The 16893-nt window shown below is 43.2% G+C and overlaps 1 protein-coding gene across 3 annotated transcripts in view; it reads right to left on the bottom strand.

Annotated features, from left to right (window-relative positions):
- Nucleotides 1-16893, bottom strand: part of L (zinc finger protein Lobe) — a 121577-nt gene that overhangs the window by 11516 nt on the left and 93168 nt on the right. The window contains exons 1-3 of one of the 3 annotated variants that reach the window (XM_076436140.1): nucleotides 11838-13630; nucleotides 5704-5942; nucleotides 1204-1346 (exon numbers count right to left, since the gene is read on the bottom strand). In XM_076436140.1, coding sequence (XP_076292255.1) covers nucleotides 1204-1346; nucleotides 5704-5942; nucleotides 11838-11931 — 476 coding nt within the window. In that variant the 5' untranslated portion in view covers nucleotides 11932-13630. The other 2 variants (XM_076436139.1, XM_076436141.1) reach the window with 2 other exon arrangements.

Raw genomic sequence — 16893 nt, 5'->3', positions numbered from 1 at the left:
GTAAGAGTGTAAGGCCGGTCGGACGAGCGGGAACGAGGCACTTGACTAATGTTCTACCTGTTGTCCCGTAACACCTATGCGCCTACCTGTCCGCCGCTCACCTGGACAAGCGGGGGCCCCTTCTTCTCGCGTGCACACGTAGCATTCAGGAACGGCCGGTTGCGCGCAGGGAGGACGGACACACTCGAACACGAAAAAGGTGAGCGCCGGTTAGGTTCGCCACCCTCGCGTTCTCCAGCTTAGCATTTCAATACGCGAGAAGACCGAGTGAATGCGCTTCAAGGATAGAGAGAAAGAGAAAGAGAGAGAAAGAGAAAGAGAGAGGGGAGAAGAGATAAAGACAGGGAAAAGGGGACGTCGAGAAGAAAACCTGAGGGGGGGAGAGAGAGGAAAGCCACGTGTGAGAGAGTAAAGCTTGACTAATGCGAGCCGGGGCCGCGGTCGTCGCGCGATCATTATTCATTTGTCACCCGGTGGATCGGTCCCTCGGAATATCGGGGCCCTCTGTGTTTAACCCCCACTTTACTCGACTGTCTACGGGGCCCGTCGCTTTCACAACTTCCACGACCCACCCGGGGATGATTGATTTTCCTACGGAAGATCTCTCCTCGACCCGGCTCCGTTTCCGCGACTGATCTCGAATCGCTTTTTAGAATCTGCGCGCTCGGATCTGTCCGATAATAACTGGAACATTAGGTCCCCTTAACCTTCTCTCTCTCTGTGTGTATGGGGTGCAAGCGTACCGCAAAAGCGGAAATAAAGAGTTGACGAATGGAAAATTTCCAAAAGTTTTCTAGAAATGCTATCTGTTGTATACCTCAAATTTTTATATAAAGTATTGTATACTTGTCTTTTAAAAATCAATAAAAATGTCTAGGGTCCAATGAAAATTAGAATAGCACAGAGAGAAGGTTAATCGAAAGTTAATTTTAATGGTTAATTCGATGGCTGTTTTGAACTGTTGATCAATAAGTTTGGTTGCTAGAGAAGTGGAAGTTTTGCACTGTATGTGCAAAATAAAAATTGCATTAATCTCATGATACAGGAGCCACGAAGGTATTTATCTCTTTTTTAAATCATTTCAATAAGTGAAAAGTAATGCAACAGTATGGAGGATCCAGGAAGATAGGGGGTAATAGTTGAGCATTTACTGTCGCTGTGCGGCGACGGTGTCCCAAGTTAAAGGTAGAGTCTCCGGCTTACCTCCTGGAGAAAGCAGCCTCGCAGTGCGTGCATCGATATCTTCGATCTCCGGTGTGCAGCTTCACGTGTCGATCTCTGCTGCGTTTGTGTTTGAATAGTCTGGCACACCAGCTGCACCGATACGGCATTTGATCGCCGTGGCTCTGGAACGTTAACATACCTATGATCTATCTATCGGATGGACGTGGACATCGATAACCGGGTGAATAGAACCCCCCGACAAATTTATAGGAGTTTACCTTGACCCCTTCGCACTACGTTACACAAATACAAAATTAAATTTTTGACTAATTACAATTGGGACAAATTCAATTCTTGGAAGAACTAAATTTTGGGCAAATTCACTATTTTGGATTAACTAAGTTTTGGGCAAATTCAATTTTGGACTAACTAAGTACTGAACAAATTAAAGTTTAGACCTAACTAAATTTTGGAATGACTAAATCTTGGGCAAATTAAATTTTGGAATCCCTACATTTTGGAATGACCAAATCTTGGGCAAATTAAATTTTTGAGTTCTTAAATTTTGGAATGACTAAATCTTGGGCAAATTAAATCTTGGGCAAATTAAATTTTGGACCAACTAAATTTTGGACTAAATAAATTTTGGGCCTAACTAAATTTTGGACTCGATAAATCTTGAGCAAATTAAATTTTGTAGTCCCTAAATTTTGGAATGACTAAATCTTGCACTCATTAAATTTTGGATACACTAAATTTTGGATTTACTAAATTTTGGACTAACTAAAATTTGGACAAATTAAATTTTGGACCTAACTAAATCTTGGACAAATTAAATTGTGGACTCACTAAATTTTGGATTGACTAAATCTTGGGTAAATTAAATTGTGGACTAACTAAAATTTGGGCTAACTAGATTTTGAACTAACTAAATTTTGGGCAAACTAAAAAACGATTGGAACATTCGAATCTTTTGACATCAGACCAAGTATCGAATGTTTCAATTGATAAATTCGATACAAGTCGAACGTTTTGTTACATAAAAATAATTCAATAACGATTGTGATTTGATTTGGCACTGTAATTTCCACAGTGTTAACACATCAAGAGCACGAAGTTCTGCAATGTAAATGATGAAACGATAAGATTCCCATTGATAAGAATGACTGAACGCGGAACAAAATGATAGGACGATTAACCAGTGGCACGCTAGGACGCGTCAGAGGTCCAAGAGACGAAGAGAGAGGTGGGAAAGAGGATCGACAAGTAAGAAACTTCTCGTCTGAGAAGTTCCCCTGGTTGTCACCCAGGTAGATCACTGTGACCGATATGATGGCGAACGGGTCGGGTCATTCTCTTTGTCCAGTCGTTTTATCCTCTTTATTTCCTCCGTCTTCGTCCATGCCTTGGCACGATATGCTCTCTTTTCGTAACTCCGCCGGGGTAAGCTCGGCACGTACGACTTTCGAGCCGTTTCGTCGGCTCCTTTGAAGAGACAATCCGGACGGAAGGGCGAAGCGATCGTTGGTCGTTCGTCCTGGAAGACGAACTTCGCTGTCATCTAGCTCCGGAAGCTGGAGGAGAGACTCTCCAGGAGAGAAAGCGTTCAAGAAAACTTTGCCGATTGACATCGATCGCGGAACCATCGAGCAAGAAGTGCGACATGATGTCGATCGATTAGACAGCGTAGAAACTTTTTTATCGGACTTCTTTTTTTTTTAATGAGCGGGATGTCTTAGATCATTCCACGAGTCATGCTGTTTTTTACTGCGCTTCGTGTGTATGATCAATGTTTTGCTCGAGCCAAGTTTTTGTAGAAACTACTTTCCTAGTTGATTGCCACGCTGATGTAAAATTCACACTGAATCAAAACAACTTATTTAATCGTGCAAGGCTAGAGAAGACGAAGTGCGTCATGATAACAGTTTTTGTAACGTCACAGCTGTAGGTCTTTGTATAATTTATGATCTACTTTATCGGTTGTAGTAAAAAATTGATTTTCAAGTTTAGTAAATAAATTGTTGTATGAGATCGACGTGACAAAGCGTATCCTGACAATAATTTTTGTAACATCGCAGCTGTAGGTCTTTGTATAATTTATGATTTACTTGATCGATTGTAATGGAAAATTGATTTTCAAGTTTAGTAAATGAATTGTATGATCGACGTGACAAAATGTATCCTGACTATAATTTTTGGAACATCGCAGCTTGTAGATCTTCGTATAATTTAGTTACTTAATAAATTGCAGTGAAAAATTGATTTTCAAGTTTAGGAAATAAATTGTTGTATGATCGACGTGACAATGTGTCCAGCGACAACGAATTTTGCGATTTAAACGATTGTGATTTATCAAGAACACTTTTTAACTTGAAAATCAATTTTTCACTAGAATTTATTAAGTAACTAAATTGTACGAAGATCTACAGTGCCGGACAATATGATAGAACATTTGATGTACTTGCATATTTCAAATAACAAAATAGGATATGTGTACATATTAAATGATTGCATAAGTTCGCGTGCCTGATTTGAAAATACAATTCAATGGTTAAATTGTAAAGAATAGAACTTTATTAATCAATTATACATAATAGTCAGCATTCTTTTCTAATTATAGAAAATTTGATCATTTTTTAATTGCAATTTAACCAATCTTTAACCAATCTTTAAAATTTAACCATTGAATATTATTTTCAAATCGGGCACGAACTTATGCAATCATCTGATATTACTCACCCTATAAGCACCTGCTTCTTGAGCGCGTTTTGTTGTAGTATTTGTTGTAGCACGATAAATGTGCTCTTTTCCGTACATTTTCGGATTTTTCATGAAGTTAATCAAAACCCGACGGCTTCTATTTAATACCTTCGCAATTTCCGTGAAAGATCGATTTTGTGACCGCAACAATAAAATTAGGTCGGTTTCATTTTTGTCTAATCGTGTTCGTCGACCCATTTTAATTTTAATGCCACAAAATATTGTAGATAAACGAAAGATTTGCTCGTCTGCTTCTAGTCGCCGCTGATAGATCACTGCCAGAGTACGTAATAACGGAAAATATTACATGAGTAAAGTCAGCCCGTGTTTACACTTCTTTCTCTAATTTCTTTCGTGTACAAGATACAAACTTGGAATTCTATGTACACATATATGGATACTTTGAAGGACATATAGCGTGAGTAATACATAAGTACATATATCTTATTGTGTCATGAAATATGTATACAAACAGGGCCGGATTAAGCCCCGTAGTAGAAGTAGCAAATGCTACGGGCCCCGCGCCATACAAACAGAGGCCCACTCGGGCGCTTCATCGAAGAGGCGCCGATACATGAGCGCCCGTCTATGACAGGGGGCACAGATATTTTTGCTAAAAGAGAAAAAAAAGGTTATTCACTGTGTTTGTTGAAAAGGTGTGCTACATTTGCACACGAACGGTCCTGATACAAGGCCTAGGTCCTCGTCATAACATTTGCTACGGTCCCCGCGCTGGCTTAGTCCCGCACTGTATACAAATCCATCAAACGTCCTATTCAGTCCTATTTAGTTACTTCAGGATGTTCTGCAGGTACAATGCGAGACAAAAGTATTTACAAAAAATTCGAAATCCATCAATATACATATTGGCAATGAAAGCCGTTCACGAGTATATTTTGCATTAAACTTTTTCAAGTTAAAAGGTGTTCTCGATAAATCACAATCCTTCCAGAAGCTCTTTCAAGTTCAAAGGATGGGGTTGATATGCAATCGTTAAAATTGTATGGAATACTTGAAGCGTCAGAAAACGATTTGTGGGCCGAGCGTGGAGAAGGAAACTTTATCAGGATGATCGAAGCGGTATCTGGAAGCGCGATTCAGCTCGCGTGCAAGCGGCTTTCATCGAGTCTGAAAAGTCCCGAGGAACCCGAACCTGGACGAGCCACCTGGACGAAGAACTACCTGACCGGTACAACCTGTTATGCGACACGGTACCGATTTTGACCCGAAGATGACCTGGCACCGACGCGGAAGTGAATCTCTCTCTCTCTCTCTCTCTCTCTCTCTCTCTCCGCTTCTAATGCCACCGACATGCAAAACAGAAAAATCTGAATTTGCCACGCGTCTCAGCCACACCTCTCTCCAACTACCCGCGATCCTACGGAGGCGGTTTGCACTGACAATGAGTTAGGTTCAATCCGGAATACCAGTTCCTGCTACCTGGACCTTGCATCTGGACTTTATGGCTACGATAACTGACTTCTTCTACCTGGCTCTTGCAACTTCATCTCATTCCGGAGATAGCTAACCTGTTCGCGGAACATCACGTTCACATCTCGTTCAATTAAGATCGGGAGTAGCGCAATGGTCCCAACACTTTAGAGAGAACTGAAGTTACACCTCGATCTAGTGTTTTCTTTGTAAAGCGATCGTCGGAGATTATGGTCGCGAATTTATTGGAAGACTTCGAAGCTTCCTGTTTTCTTATTATTTTAGTAGGACTGAATGTTCCACGTTCGGTTCCAGTTTTCTAAATGAATAATTAGGAGTTTCGGTTACCTGTTCGTGCTTCTTCAGGTAGCTCAGCCTCGGAAAGGTGCGATCGCAGAATTGACAAGGATAAGGAGCGGTAGCGTTGTTGCCGTCGGCGTTGACACCAACGTCAGCGTCGACTTCGGGTTCCGACGGGAAGCTGGCGGACGTTGGAGTCGCGCAGGACGATGGCGTTTCTCCTCCTCGACGCGAGTTTGGCCCGCCATCCTCGCTGTGCCAAGACGAACTTCCGGTCCCGAGTGCTTCTGCAATCAGAGGTAAACGTGTCGATCTAGAACCACTTGGAATCCAAGAAAATGTGCAGTGAGCATTGGATACTTTAACTCGAAAATGAAACATTTCTTCTGACCTAGAATAATCCCATTTTACATGATTTTTATCTTCTCGACTGACTGCGGATTTTATGCATTCGATTGCAGTGGACATATTAAAAAGATTTAAAGACATCAGTGCTTTGGCTACAGTTTAATCAGATAATTAAAAGAAGAAAGACATTTTTATTTCACTTCTTGCAGTCAATACAAACATTTTCTATTTGGCATAAAGATCCGCAGTCTACTAATTAGATATCAACATATTTACAACGATGTAAACAATATCTTGAATAATGGTACAGCAATTTTTAATGGCGAGTGCTGAGAAGCTGTTTACTATGCGAAATCTTCGACTGGTCCTGAAAGGAAAACCTCTGGAACCCCTAAACCTAAAGGAAACCAAGGTCCCCCGTATCTCTAGACTATAAAACAAATTATGAAATGGAATGCTTCCAAGAATCCGTTTGACAACGAACAATAAGTTCATTGGGCCTGTAACTAATTGATATAATCCAACAGCTAGGTCAGACAGAGTGTCACAAAGAGTTCAAGAAGGTAATTGTTGTATTTAGCATGAAGATCCGCGGTTCGGTTATCGGTCTTGGCGTCGAAGGGTCGATCGAAGTGGAAGAATCATCGATGGCGAGGCTGATAAGCTCCGCTGTCAGTGGTCGTCGGGTCCGAGCGCGATCTTTTTCGTAAACAGGTTTTTAAATGTCGTAAGAGGGACCAGTTCTTCCATAAGCATGACCTTACGAACCTCGATGTAGGAACGTTACGAGGCCAGGCTGGCTTCAGCCTCGCCCGTTATACGTCCCTTCGCATTGTTTTCGTAACGAGTGTACACCGCGTGCTATACGGTGAAACTGGTACCATTAACCCTCGTGGCTCTCGTCAAGAAACCGTCGCGAGATCCTCGAAGACTGGTCCCCCTGGTCCGCGGATAGAAGCGTTTCTCTCGCGCGGGGGAATTCGCGGAGAATTCTCCCGGATCGAGTTCTACTACCCTTTTATCCGCGGATCCAGTCCACACGCTATCCTCCCTGGGATCGTGTTAACGCGCCTCGCAATTTTTGCCCCTCCCAACGCAACGAATGCTAAGCTTTTTCTCCTATCCTCTAGCGATAGAGAACAATCGCGACACGTCCCGCAATCTTCTCGCTTCTTGCTCGCTCTGAACCGATTTACTGGCGATTCTCCTTCCGTAGGATAACAGTAGCCGTTTGCTGCAGTCGCGATTATTTGGTGACCATTTTTATTTGGAAGCCGGCGATTTGGGGAATCGAGCTTGATGGGAATTTTATTCGCGTTGAGAAGGAACAATCTTTTTCGTGTTATTGACGCTGGGTTGCTGGATAGATGATTATTTGACGAAGAAGATTTTTATTGGATGGAATTCGACGATTTGGTAGAATTAGGATTCATACATGAACGAATCGCGAGAGATTTTATTTCGGTCGTGAAGGATCAATCTGTTTTGTATTATTGCCGCTAGCTTGCTGAATCGATGATTATTTGATGACCAAGATTTTTATTGGATATAATACGACGATTTGGTAGAATCGGGATTAATACATGAACGAATCGAGAGAGATTTTATTTACGTTGTCAAGGATCTTATAAGAAAAGGACCTCAAGTGTCCGACTTCAATTTTGATAATCTTTTGTGAGACGATGATATGTATATGTATGGATCCCTAATGATGTCTGCAAAATATTAGGTGTTTATAAAATGATAATTAAAATACTGAACTTTCATGCAACCTGCTTACACGGCTAATGGACCTTCGAAAACTTTAAGGTTCAATTGTTTATATCTTTAAAACTATTGAGTAACTACACCCAATATTTTGCAGACATCATTAGGGATCCATATACCACCGTCTCACAAAAAATGATCAAGATCAAAGTCGGACAATTGGGGTCCTTTTCCCTTGTTAGTTGAAAAGGACAATCTAAAAACCGTGTATGACCCCGACGAAAATCCCGAAAAATAAAGATGCAGGTAGTAATGATTTTTAGGGCCGAAAATAAACGAAGTGAAAAGACCCAAAATAAACGAAGGACCCAAGAACACCTAGAATAAATGGGAAAATGACGTGAAGAAGTAGCGCGAACGTCAGGCAGAGATTTATGGCGACTATTGCGACCGTAGGTTCCAGGTAGAACTGGAAGGCATTGGAGTAGACTGGTCTGGCCGTGGAAAGAAACGCGTAATAGAAGAAACCGTCGACGAAGGAGACATCCGGACGAGGCGAGTCGAATAATTAATAATTGCCAGGAATGAAGAGACTCCCACCGGCACGGATAGAGCAAAGTGGCCCTGGTAAACGGTGGAAATGACTCGGCTAGTTGGCCGTTTCCTCATTTGCCCCGGTCCACGCTCTGGATCCGACACCCACCACTGGATTTAAGAGATTTTACGGAATATAGCGGCTCCGACCAACAGGCAAGGAGACACCCAACGAGATCGGATCACGTGGATCACGGTTAAATGGCTCGCATCCTCCGCCCACGTCGCGTTTTCCCCATAACAAGCGCGAGAGATCGCGTGCGAGTAATCTGTCGGCGTCGCGGTAATTGCTCTAATCGCTCATTATATTTTCACCGTCCACCTTCGAATTATACACCGTTCGCACGTAACGCTGCTCAATGAAACCCTGGGCGATTTTAATCGAGAACAGCACAAGACACTTCTCTTAAACGTTCTCCAAATAGAAACTTTCACATTTTGTCCATATGAAAATGAATGTATTCTTTACGTTTGCGGAACTTTGTTGTCCAAGTCTTTTTATAGCAGCTTTTAAAGCAGAGAATGAATTTCAGTCTCACGACAGTTTCTGTTAAATGTGACTCGCTTTTGAGAAGAACCTTTTCGTCCATATACATTGTATTAAAGATCTATTGAATTCAATGCAATTAAAATTAAAATTAAAATTGTGTAAGGGCAGTATGAAGATAATTTACCTTAACCCTTGCGTAGCCAACCAAAATTATTGAAAACCTTTTTGTATTCAACATATTTGCACCAATTCTTATTATAATATTTAAATTAATATATTAGAGAGTAAAGAGTAGACATTCAGAAAAATTTTGTAATATTTTCTAGAGGAATATTAACAAATTGAAAGTTGAAAGAAATACAGTAAATGGGTATCCGGTTGACTAAAAAAGGGTTAAGCCCTCATTTTAGTGGGCGAATGTTCCCAATCAAATTTTTGAAGAAAATATTTGAAGAGAAATTTTGTAATATTTTCTACAGGAACATTAACAAATTGGAAATTGAAAGAAATACAGTAAATGGGTACCCAGGTATCCCCAGTTGATTAAAGAAGAGTAAAGCCCTCAGTTTAGGGGGTGAATGTTCGCAATCAAATTTTTCATTAAAATATTTGAAGAAAAATGTAGAGATTGTTAAGAGACGAGATCGAATGCAATGATGCCCTTCTAGTTTGCCAGGGGTGGTTCGAGAGTGCGAAGCGAGGCTTCTTTCATAACGGCGCTGTGAGATGCTAGGGAGATTTCGTACATATTTCCGGGGCGAGTTCCACCGCAAGTAACCCCCAAGATGCCTCTGTCGATCAGGTGTTCCTCCGATTGTGCAACAGAGATCTCGTGAACGTATCGGGGCACTCGCCCAATTGGCATGCCGCGTGACTCACAGCCGTCGCAGCGCGCCTCTTCTTGCAGAAAGAGAGACAAGGCGGATCGGGTGAGCACGGAATAAATAGAAACCGAGCTGCCGAACGGCACCCAGCTGATCCGCTGTCGTCGGGAATTCGACTGCGAGACTGCCAAGAGAAATCGGACGAGGAACAAAGCCGGTCCCCGTTCATGGAGAACGCCTCTGATCGACGCACAGGCATGCGAAACACTCTCCGACCATCCACCCTCCCGAAGGTTCACCTTTTTATTCAATTAATCGCTCTCGATAATCAGTGGGAACATGATCTCGCATCGTTCGCACGTGAAATACACGTCTCTTTTGGGTATTTCATCCCCCAAATGACTGATCTTCGATTTTACTGTTGCAACCCCTTGGATGATCAAATCGAGGCTCTGTTTGGGAAGTGTACCTTGCTTTAAAATTTTTTGAGGGAGAACAGAAGGTGGTACCCTTATAATTTCTCAATCTAAAGGGCTGCGAAAGGAAAGTTCTCGTAAAGCTCCCAACTTTGAGCGAGAGCGATGTCTCTGCTTTTCATTTTTTTCCCAAAAAAGAATAGAGAGTACCCACCACTGTCTAGATCCTCCAGATCTCTTTGCTAAGGAAATACAGTCGGGAGCCGGTGAAAGTTTGGCAGCTCGTGCGAAGTTAGGCGATCCCTTAGAATCCTCGGGCGAAAGGGGGGCCGATCTTTAAAAGATCGGTAGACAAGGACGCAAAGGCTCGCAGGGGGATTCGAGGGGATTTTATTTAGAGTCTCGATCCCGTCCAATCAGCGGCGATGTGTCATCGACGCGAAAATAGTCGCACTTAACACTGGCAGCTCTTTTCTGCCGCGACCTGCCGATGCCAGCCCTGTTGCATTGTGTTTTTGTCTTTGGTAACGTGTGTGCGTGTTCGCGCCCATATACAGTCTCTCTTGCTCTTTCCCTCTCTCTCTTTCTTTCTCTTGGACGGCTCTCGTCGCGTGTGGCTGCGTAATGTTGTCACCTCGTGCCCGTCGCTATTTATAGGACGCTTCGACGTCGCTTATTAATAGGGGGCCGACTTAACGCCTTCGTTAATTGTGACTTATGTACGGGACGCGAACTCCGTCAGTCTGCCAGTGGTTTGCGCGGATTTACAAACCGCCATTGGCGTCGCGACAACCGACCCGACTGACTTCCTCGAGCGTCTCGATCCTTCTCCCCTCCCTACTACCCCCACGATATCAACCCTTAAGAATATTCGGTTGCATCGAATTGGCCGGTGGCAGTTAATTTTTCTTTGGAAATTCATGCCTACCCCTAAAAGTAATCGTGTCCATTTAAAAGCTAAATCTTTGGCTGGGGGTTTGATTTTCAAATTTACAAGACGAAATAATGGAAATCATCATGTTCGACAGTGGTTTCCACTTAAAAAGTAAATCTTTGGCTGAGGGGTTGGAGTTAAAATTTGCAAGACAAAATAATATAAATTATGTTCGACAGTGGTTTCCACTTAAAAAGTAAATCTTTGGCTGGGGGGGTTGGTCTTAAAATTTGCAAGACAAAATAAACTAAATCATCATTTTTCACCCCCTTATTAAAACATTCCTGAATGGCCCCAGCATTATGCACATGGACGGTTTCCTTAATTAACATACCCATCTATTCACGAACTAGAAAATTCCGCTTTTAAATTGACACCGCAATTCGTATTAATATGTACGACATATAAAACGAAAGGACAAAAACACGAGGTAGATTAATCAATTAATCACCGAAGGGGTGAAACTCGAAGAATAGATGTACGAGATTAAAATTGCAAAGAAAATCGACAGCCCATCACGAAGAACCCTAAAATTTAATGAACGATTCGAGGAAATGATTCCTACACAGATTAATCGTCGAAGATTTCCAAAAAAACTTGAAACATTCACGCCTACAGGATATTTTCAGTCCGAATCGATACCGAATCGTCGACCTTGCGTAATCGATCAGTGCGCAACGATGGCGGTTCGGTCGGAAAATTCCCTGTGAGCCCATAAATTGCTCTTAGCAACGACCGAGTTAACCGGCAATTATTAAATCAGATTGAGCTCGAATGAGGAGCACGCGTGCGGGCGCGACGCATCAAACAATTCGCTCGCGCGGAGTATCAATTAAAACTGCGGAACAACACGATTAACGATGGTGTACCTTTCGATTTCGGCTCGTCCTGGATGGGTTCCTTGTGAGCTTGAATCTTGCCGATCAGCAGCTCGAGCCTGGAGCTGTTTCCTTTGAACAGCATTCTGAGTTTCGGATCAAGCACCCCTCGAGCGTGAACCAGTTCGATCCACCATCACCCTTTGGCTCGTCGAGCGAAACCGATTCACCGGTGGTTCAATGCCGATCACAGAGCTCGCAGTTTCCGAAGGAGACGATCACAGTGTTCAGTTTACGCAGGAATCGATCACAGAGCTCGCAGTTATCAAGGGAATCGATCGCGTTCCTCGGTATCATGCCACGAAATCGAATCCTTTTGATTTCGACACGAGAGATCTACGAGTCACTGATACGTCCGACGTGATCCACGAATAGGAAGATCGGCGCAGAGAAGATGACAACAGAAGTGAGAGGAGTAAGGAGCAAGACGGCAGGATCCTCCGGGAGGACGATCGATCCGGCCTCGATCGTTCGATCGCAAGGACTGACGTTGACGCGCGAACGAGCGAATGATGCGAAGGCAGAGAGAACGAGCGAGCGAGCGAAGCAGCCAGCTGGTAACACTGTGAAACGCGCACTAACCGGGAACCCACAGTGACTATTATCGCGCACGATGCAAACCGACACACCAAGTCCTCCTCCTGACAGCAAAAGAGTGCCGCGTTACCGTACGTGGAAGGAGAAGGGACCACAAAAGCCGGCACAGAGAGGCTAGGGAGTCCCCTGGGAAACCAGCCACCGCATTGGACGGTAGGCGGGATCACACACTCTAACGAGTACACCCACCTTCCGACTACCCACTGGCACCTATTTAACCTTTCATCCACCTAATCCACCTATGTGTGCCCTTTCGACGGAGAAGGTGAGCGACCGGGGGCCGCGGTTACCGTTCCGGCTACCGGAAGCCCGCCCGCTCCTCACATAATCAATGCGAGACAACGTTTCTTTATCTTCCCCCTTTTTTTTTCTGTTTTTAACCGCCCGCGGAATCGATCCGTCCTCCATCTGTCACACCGAGGACAGCTTTTTCGAACGACCCGAACACTTTGTCACGTTTTCAACGAGTTGTCTCGGTCGGTCATAACGATTCAGACGGCTGGCCCATTTAATATTATTTTTATTTCAAACACTGTCGACAATGTCTCCGTGAGAATTCAATAAAAAAACTGTGTATAACCCCGACGAAAATCTAGAAGAATAAAGATGCAGGGAGCAACGACTTTTAGGGCCGAAATGAAGTGAAAGTTTAATATTATTGCTAAACACTTTCGACAATGTCTCTGGGAATTCAATCGAAAAACTGTGTATAACGCCGACGAAAATCGAGGAGAATAAAGATGCAGGTAGCAACGATTTTTAGGGCCGAAATGAAGTGAAAGTTTATAATATTATTGCTAAACACTTTCGACAATGTCTCTGGGAATTCAATCGAAAAACTGTGTATGACCCCGACGAAAATCCAGAAGAATAAAGATGCAGTTAGGAACGATTTTTAGGGCCGAAAATAAATGAAGTGAAAGAACGCGAACAGAGTAAAGTTTAATATTATTTTTAAACACTGTCGACAATGTCTCTGAGAGTCTGTAATTATTTTTAAGCTCTCCAGAGCACAAGCGCACCGAATTAACCCCCTCTGCTGAGATTTATATTCGGTGGTTACAGTCGTTCGAATTTCTTCGCAGTTTGTTATTTCCTAGGTGAATAAGGGTCTGTTTATACTGAAATATTTCCGACCGGATATATCCGACCAGACAGACATTTTTCAATGCATTTTAATGGAAATTGTAGGGCATTAAAATTTATTGAAAAATATCTGTCCGGTCGGGTATATCCGGTCGGCAATACTCCAGTATAAACAGACCCTATGGAGATTGATATCTACTGCATGCCCCCGTGTATTCTCTAATGACTAAAATATTGACAACACAAACGAATAAACTTTTATTCTGCTTTCAATGAAATTAGTAACACATGCATTATGTATTTAATAGACTTTGCACGAACTAATCGCGAACAATTCTTGGATTTTGAGCTTTTCCCAGAGCCGTTTTATTGCAACACTCCCCCTAAAACTCAACATTCAAAAACACAGGGTTTTCCCAAATCGTTTAACTTGTAGCAGTAAAGGCGACACCCTAACATTCTTGGATTCGAACATTATTTCAATAAAAGTGTTGAACGCTTTGCCCAGCCTATTGCTAGGGTTTCTCAGGGTCCCGAAAACGGTAATCGCCGAGGGTAATGAAAGAAAGTGCCCGCAAGCAGGGCCCGTCTCGCAATAGCGTCGGCCGCCGACGTTAACGAGGCGACGGGACGGCGTCGCAGGAAAATCGACGTCGTCGCATAGTTTCCGGTGAAACTCATTCGAAGGTTCGTCAGCGGGGTTCCTATCGGGGATCCCGATCGTCTGCAGGGTTCGCTGTTCAAGATTGGTGCCGCGAGACACAGAAAATGAGAAAAGGAACGAGGGAAAAAATAGAGTCAAGGGAAGAAAGCGAAATACAGGCGCGTTCGGACCCCCTGCAACCCCTGTGAAATCGACTGGAATGGATTCTCACACACGGCTGGAGCTCTGTACCACCTTATGGGGGCCAACCGAGGAGCACCGCGACTCCCTATGGGGATCTACGGGGATCCACGAGGTGCGCCTTGTAACCCGTGCCCCGTTTCGGAAAGGCGCGAGCAGCGCCCACCCATCGCGATTATTTATCTCGTTGCCATCGTGACACTTTAGGTGGTCCTGTTCCCGTTCGAGAGCCATTCACACGCACCTCTTCGGCTTTGCTAATGATCGGCTACTCCGGACTTATGGCCCCCGACATTCAGTTCCTGCTAGAAAAAATTTCTCCTTTCGTTTCCTTATTAATTTCTTTTCACTCGAAAGTTCTGTTACATTGTACGCATTGACATGCAATAAATTATTCAGGACGAAGAAGAGTTGTGTTTGAACTGTGAAACAAACATGGTCCACACGCAAAGGATCATATTACGTGTGTTTAGCGTGCGTTTATCGACGCGGGTTACTCATGGTTTTCCCGTGAATCTCTCTGAGGGGTAGTTTGAGTCATCGACGCCGCTGGAAAAACCAGATTACCAATTCCTCGGCCGATAACAATTCACACCGCCTCTAGCACAATTGATTTTTCAATGACAAAACTTGTTAAGATTTCGATCATTTTTTGCGAGGCTATGGTATATGGATCCCTAATGATGTCTGCAAAATATTGGGTGCAGTTACTCAATAGTTTTAAAGATATAAACAAACAAACTTGCAAGTTTTCGAAGTTCCATTAGCGGTGTAGGCAGGTTGCGTGACAGTTCAATTGTTTATATCTTCAAAACTATTGAGTAACCACACCGAATATTTTGCATACATCATTAGGGATCCATCGTCTCACGAAAAATTATCAAAATCGATGTCGAATACTTGGGGTCCTTCCCTTGTAAGGTTAATTCACCACAAAAATCATCCAAGCAATAAATGTTTTGTGTTCACAAAATTTTCGTGATCGAAGCGCTGCCATGACAGGAGGCGAACAATGGTCACACTCTCTCGCGGCCGATTTCCCTCGGTCATTTTAATTACCCTAGCTGCGTCCGTGCACGCTGTCGGATCGTTATTGAGCCTCGGACGTGGACGCTTTCTGCCCGATCGATTCGGTCGATTCGATTTATCTCGCAACTGGACCGAATCGTCGCTCGACTAGACGAGAGAACCGTTCGCAGCGATGGGAAATCGCCGCACGAGAAAAACCAAAGTAAATCCGCACCGCTGCTCTGCCATTAGAGACCGCCTTGAGGCACGCACGTCCGACGATTCCTCGGACCCTTCGCCACTCTAAGCACCGGAGAGTTATTGCAGGGTTAAGCGACCGTAATGACCCTCATTCGGGGCACCTAATCGCGCCATTCAGGTATCGACGGGGCCCCTCGAAATTGCAGAAATGCGCCTTCCCGCGAAGACAATGATCTTTTCCACGATTATGGCTCCGACTCAACAATAAGCTGCTTATTCCTTCTATTTCAAGATTCGGGGATTCGTGATCTCCATTTCCGTTCATTATGTAGTTATAAAAACAAGAGCACTTACAAAAGTAGGGTAAACTTCGTTTCATTGCATTTCAACATTGTAGAATCCATTCTTTTCATTATGAAAGTGATTTGTTGCAATACTTCATGTAGTTCACTGCAAAAATAAATGGTTTGTTGCAATACTTTCGTATACTTCACTGCAAAAATAAATGGTTTGTCGCAATATTTCATATACATATCTCAGTGCAATGGAACTGGTACACTAATTCAGATTTCTTGGGGATCGTCTTCCGCGGGAACAACGTCGGCAGCGAGCGGTTTAAAGTCACGCCGCGAAATCTGACTGCGGCCGAAACTTCCGGGAAACTATGCGAAACTTGGTGGTAAATGGCCCGTAGGGTTTCGCGGGATTTGCGGGTTCCCGAGCAACCGAAATCGCTCTTCGAACCCGATGATTGATTTCCTCGAGAGCGTCTCGCGAGCTGCAGCTCCTCGAGAATCTCCGAGAAAAACTCGAGACAGTCTCGATCAAGGTGATCCGGATCTGGGCGAGCGATTGATCACCCATTGCGTCGAGTTAACTCAAAGATTCTAAAAAGAATTTATTATAATTAGACAGTGGATCTTTATGCAAAGTTAAAAAAATATTTGCATTGATTACAGGACACAGGAACCAAAATTGTATTCTACTTTTAATTATCCTATTAAGCTGAAACTAACACATTGATGTCCTTAAATATTTTTAACACGTCCACTGTTTTCAACTGTACGTCCGCAGTCTAATTATAATTTTTTAACGACAGACATTTTTGAACCCTTAGCACTCGAATGGTGATTCTGAGGATCCACTAAAAATTGCTGTATTATTCAAAGTATTGTTTGTATTATTAAATATATCGTATAGTATGAAGTATTATACCAATTTCATATCCATAAAATTAAAAAAATCGTAGGGTATGAAGATATTCCAGGTCGGATATAAATTTTCTCCTTTTTTCGAAGAAGTGAGGAATAA

This window comes from Lasioglossum baleicum, chromosome 13 (genome assembly GCF_051020765.1).
Source record: "Lasioglossum baleicum chromosome 13, iyLasBale1, whole genome shotgun sequence".
NCBI classification, from domain to species: domain Eukaryota; kingdom Metazoa; phylum Arthropoda; class Insecta; order Hymenoptera; family Halictidae; genus Lasioglossum; species Lasioglossum baleicum.
Note: the sequence above shows the minus strand (reverse complement) of the source record. Positions and strands in the feature narration are given on the sequence as shown.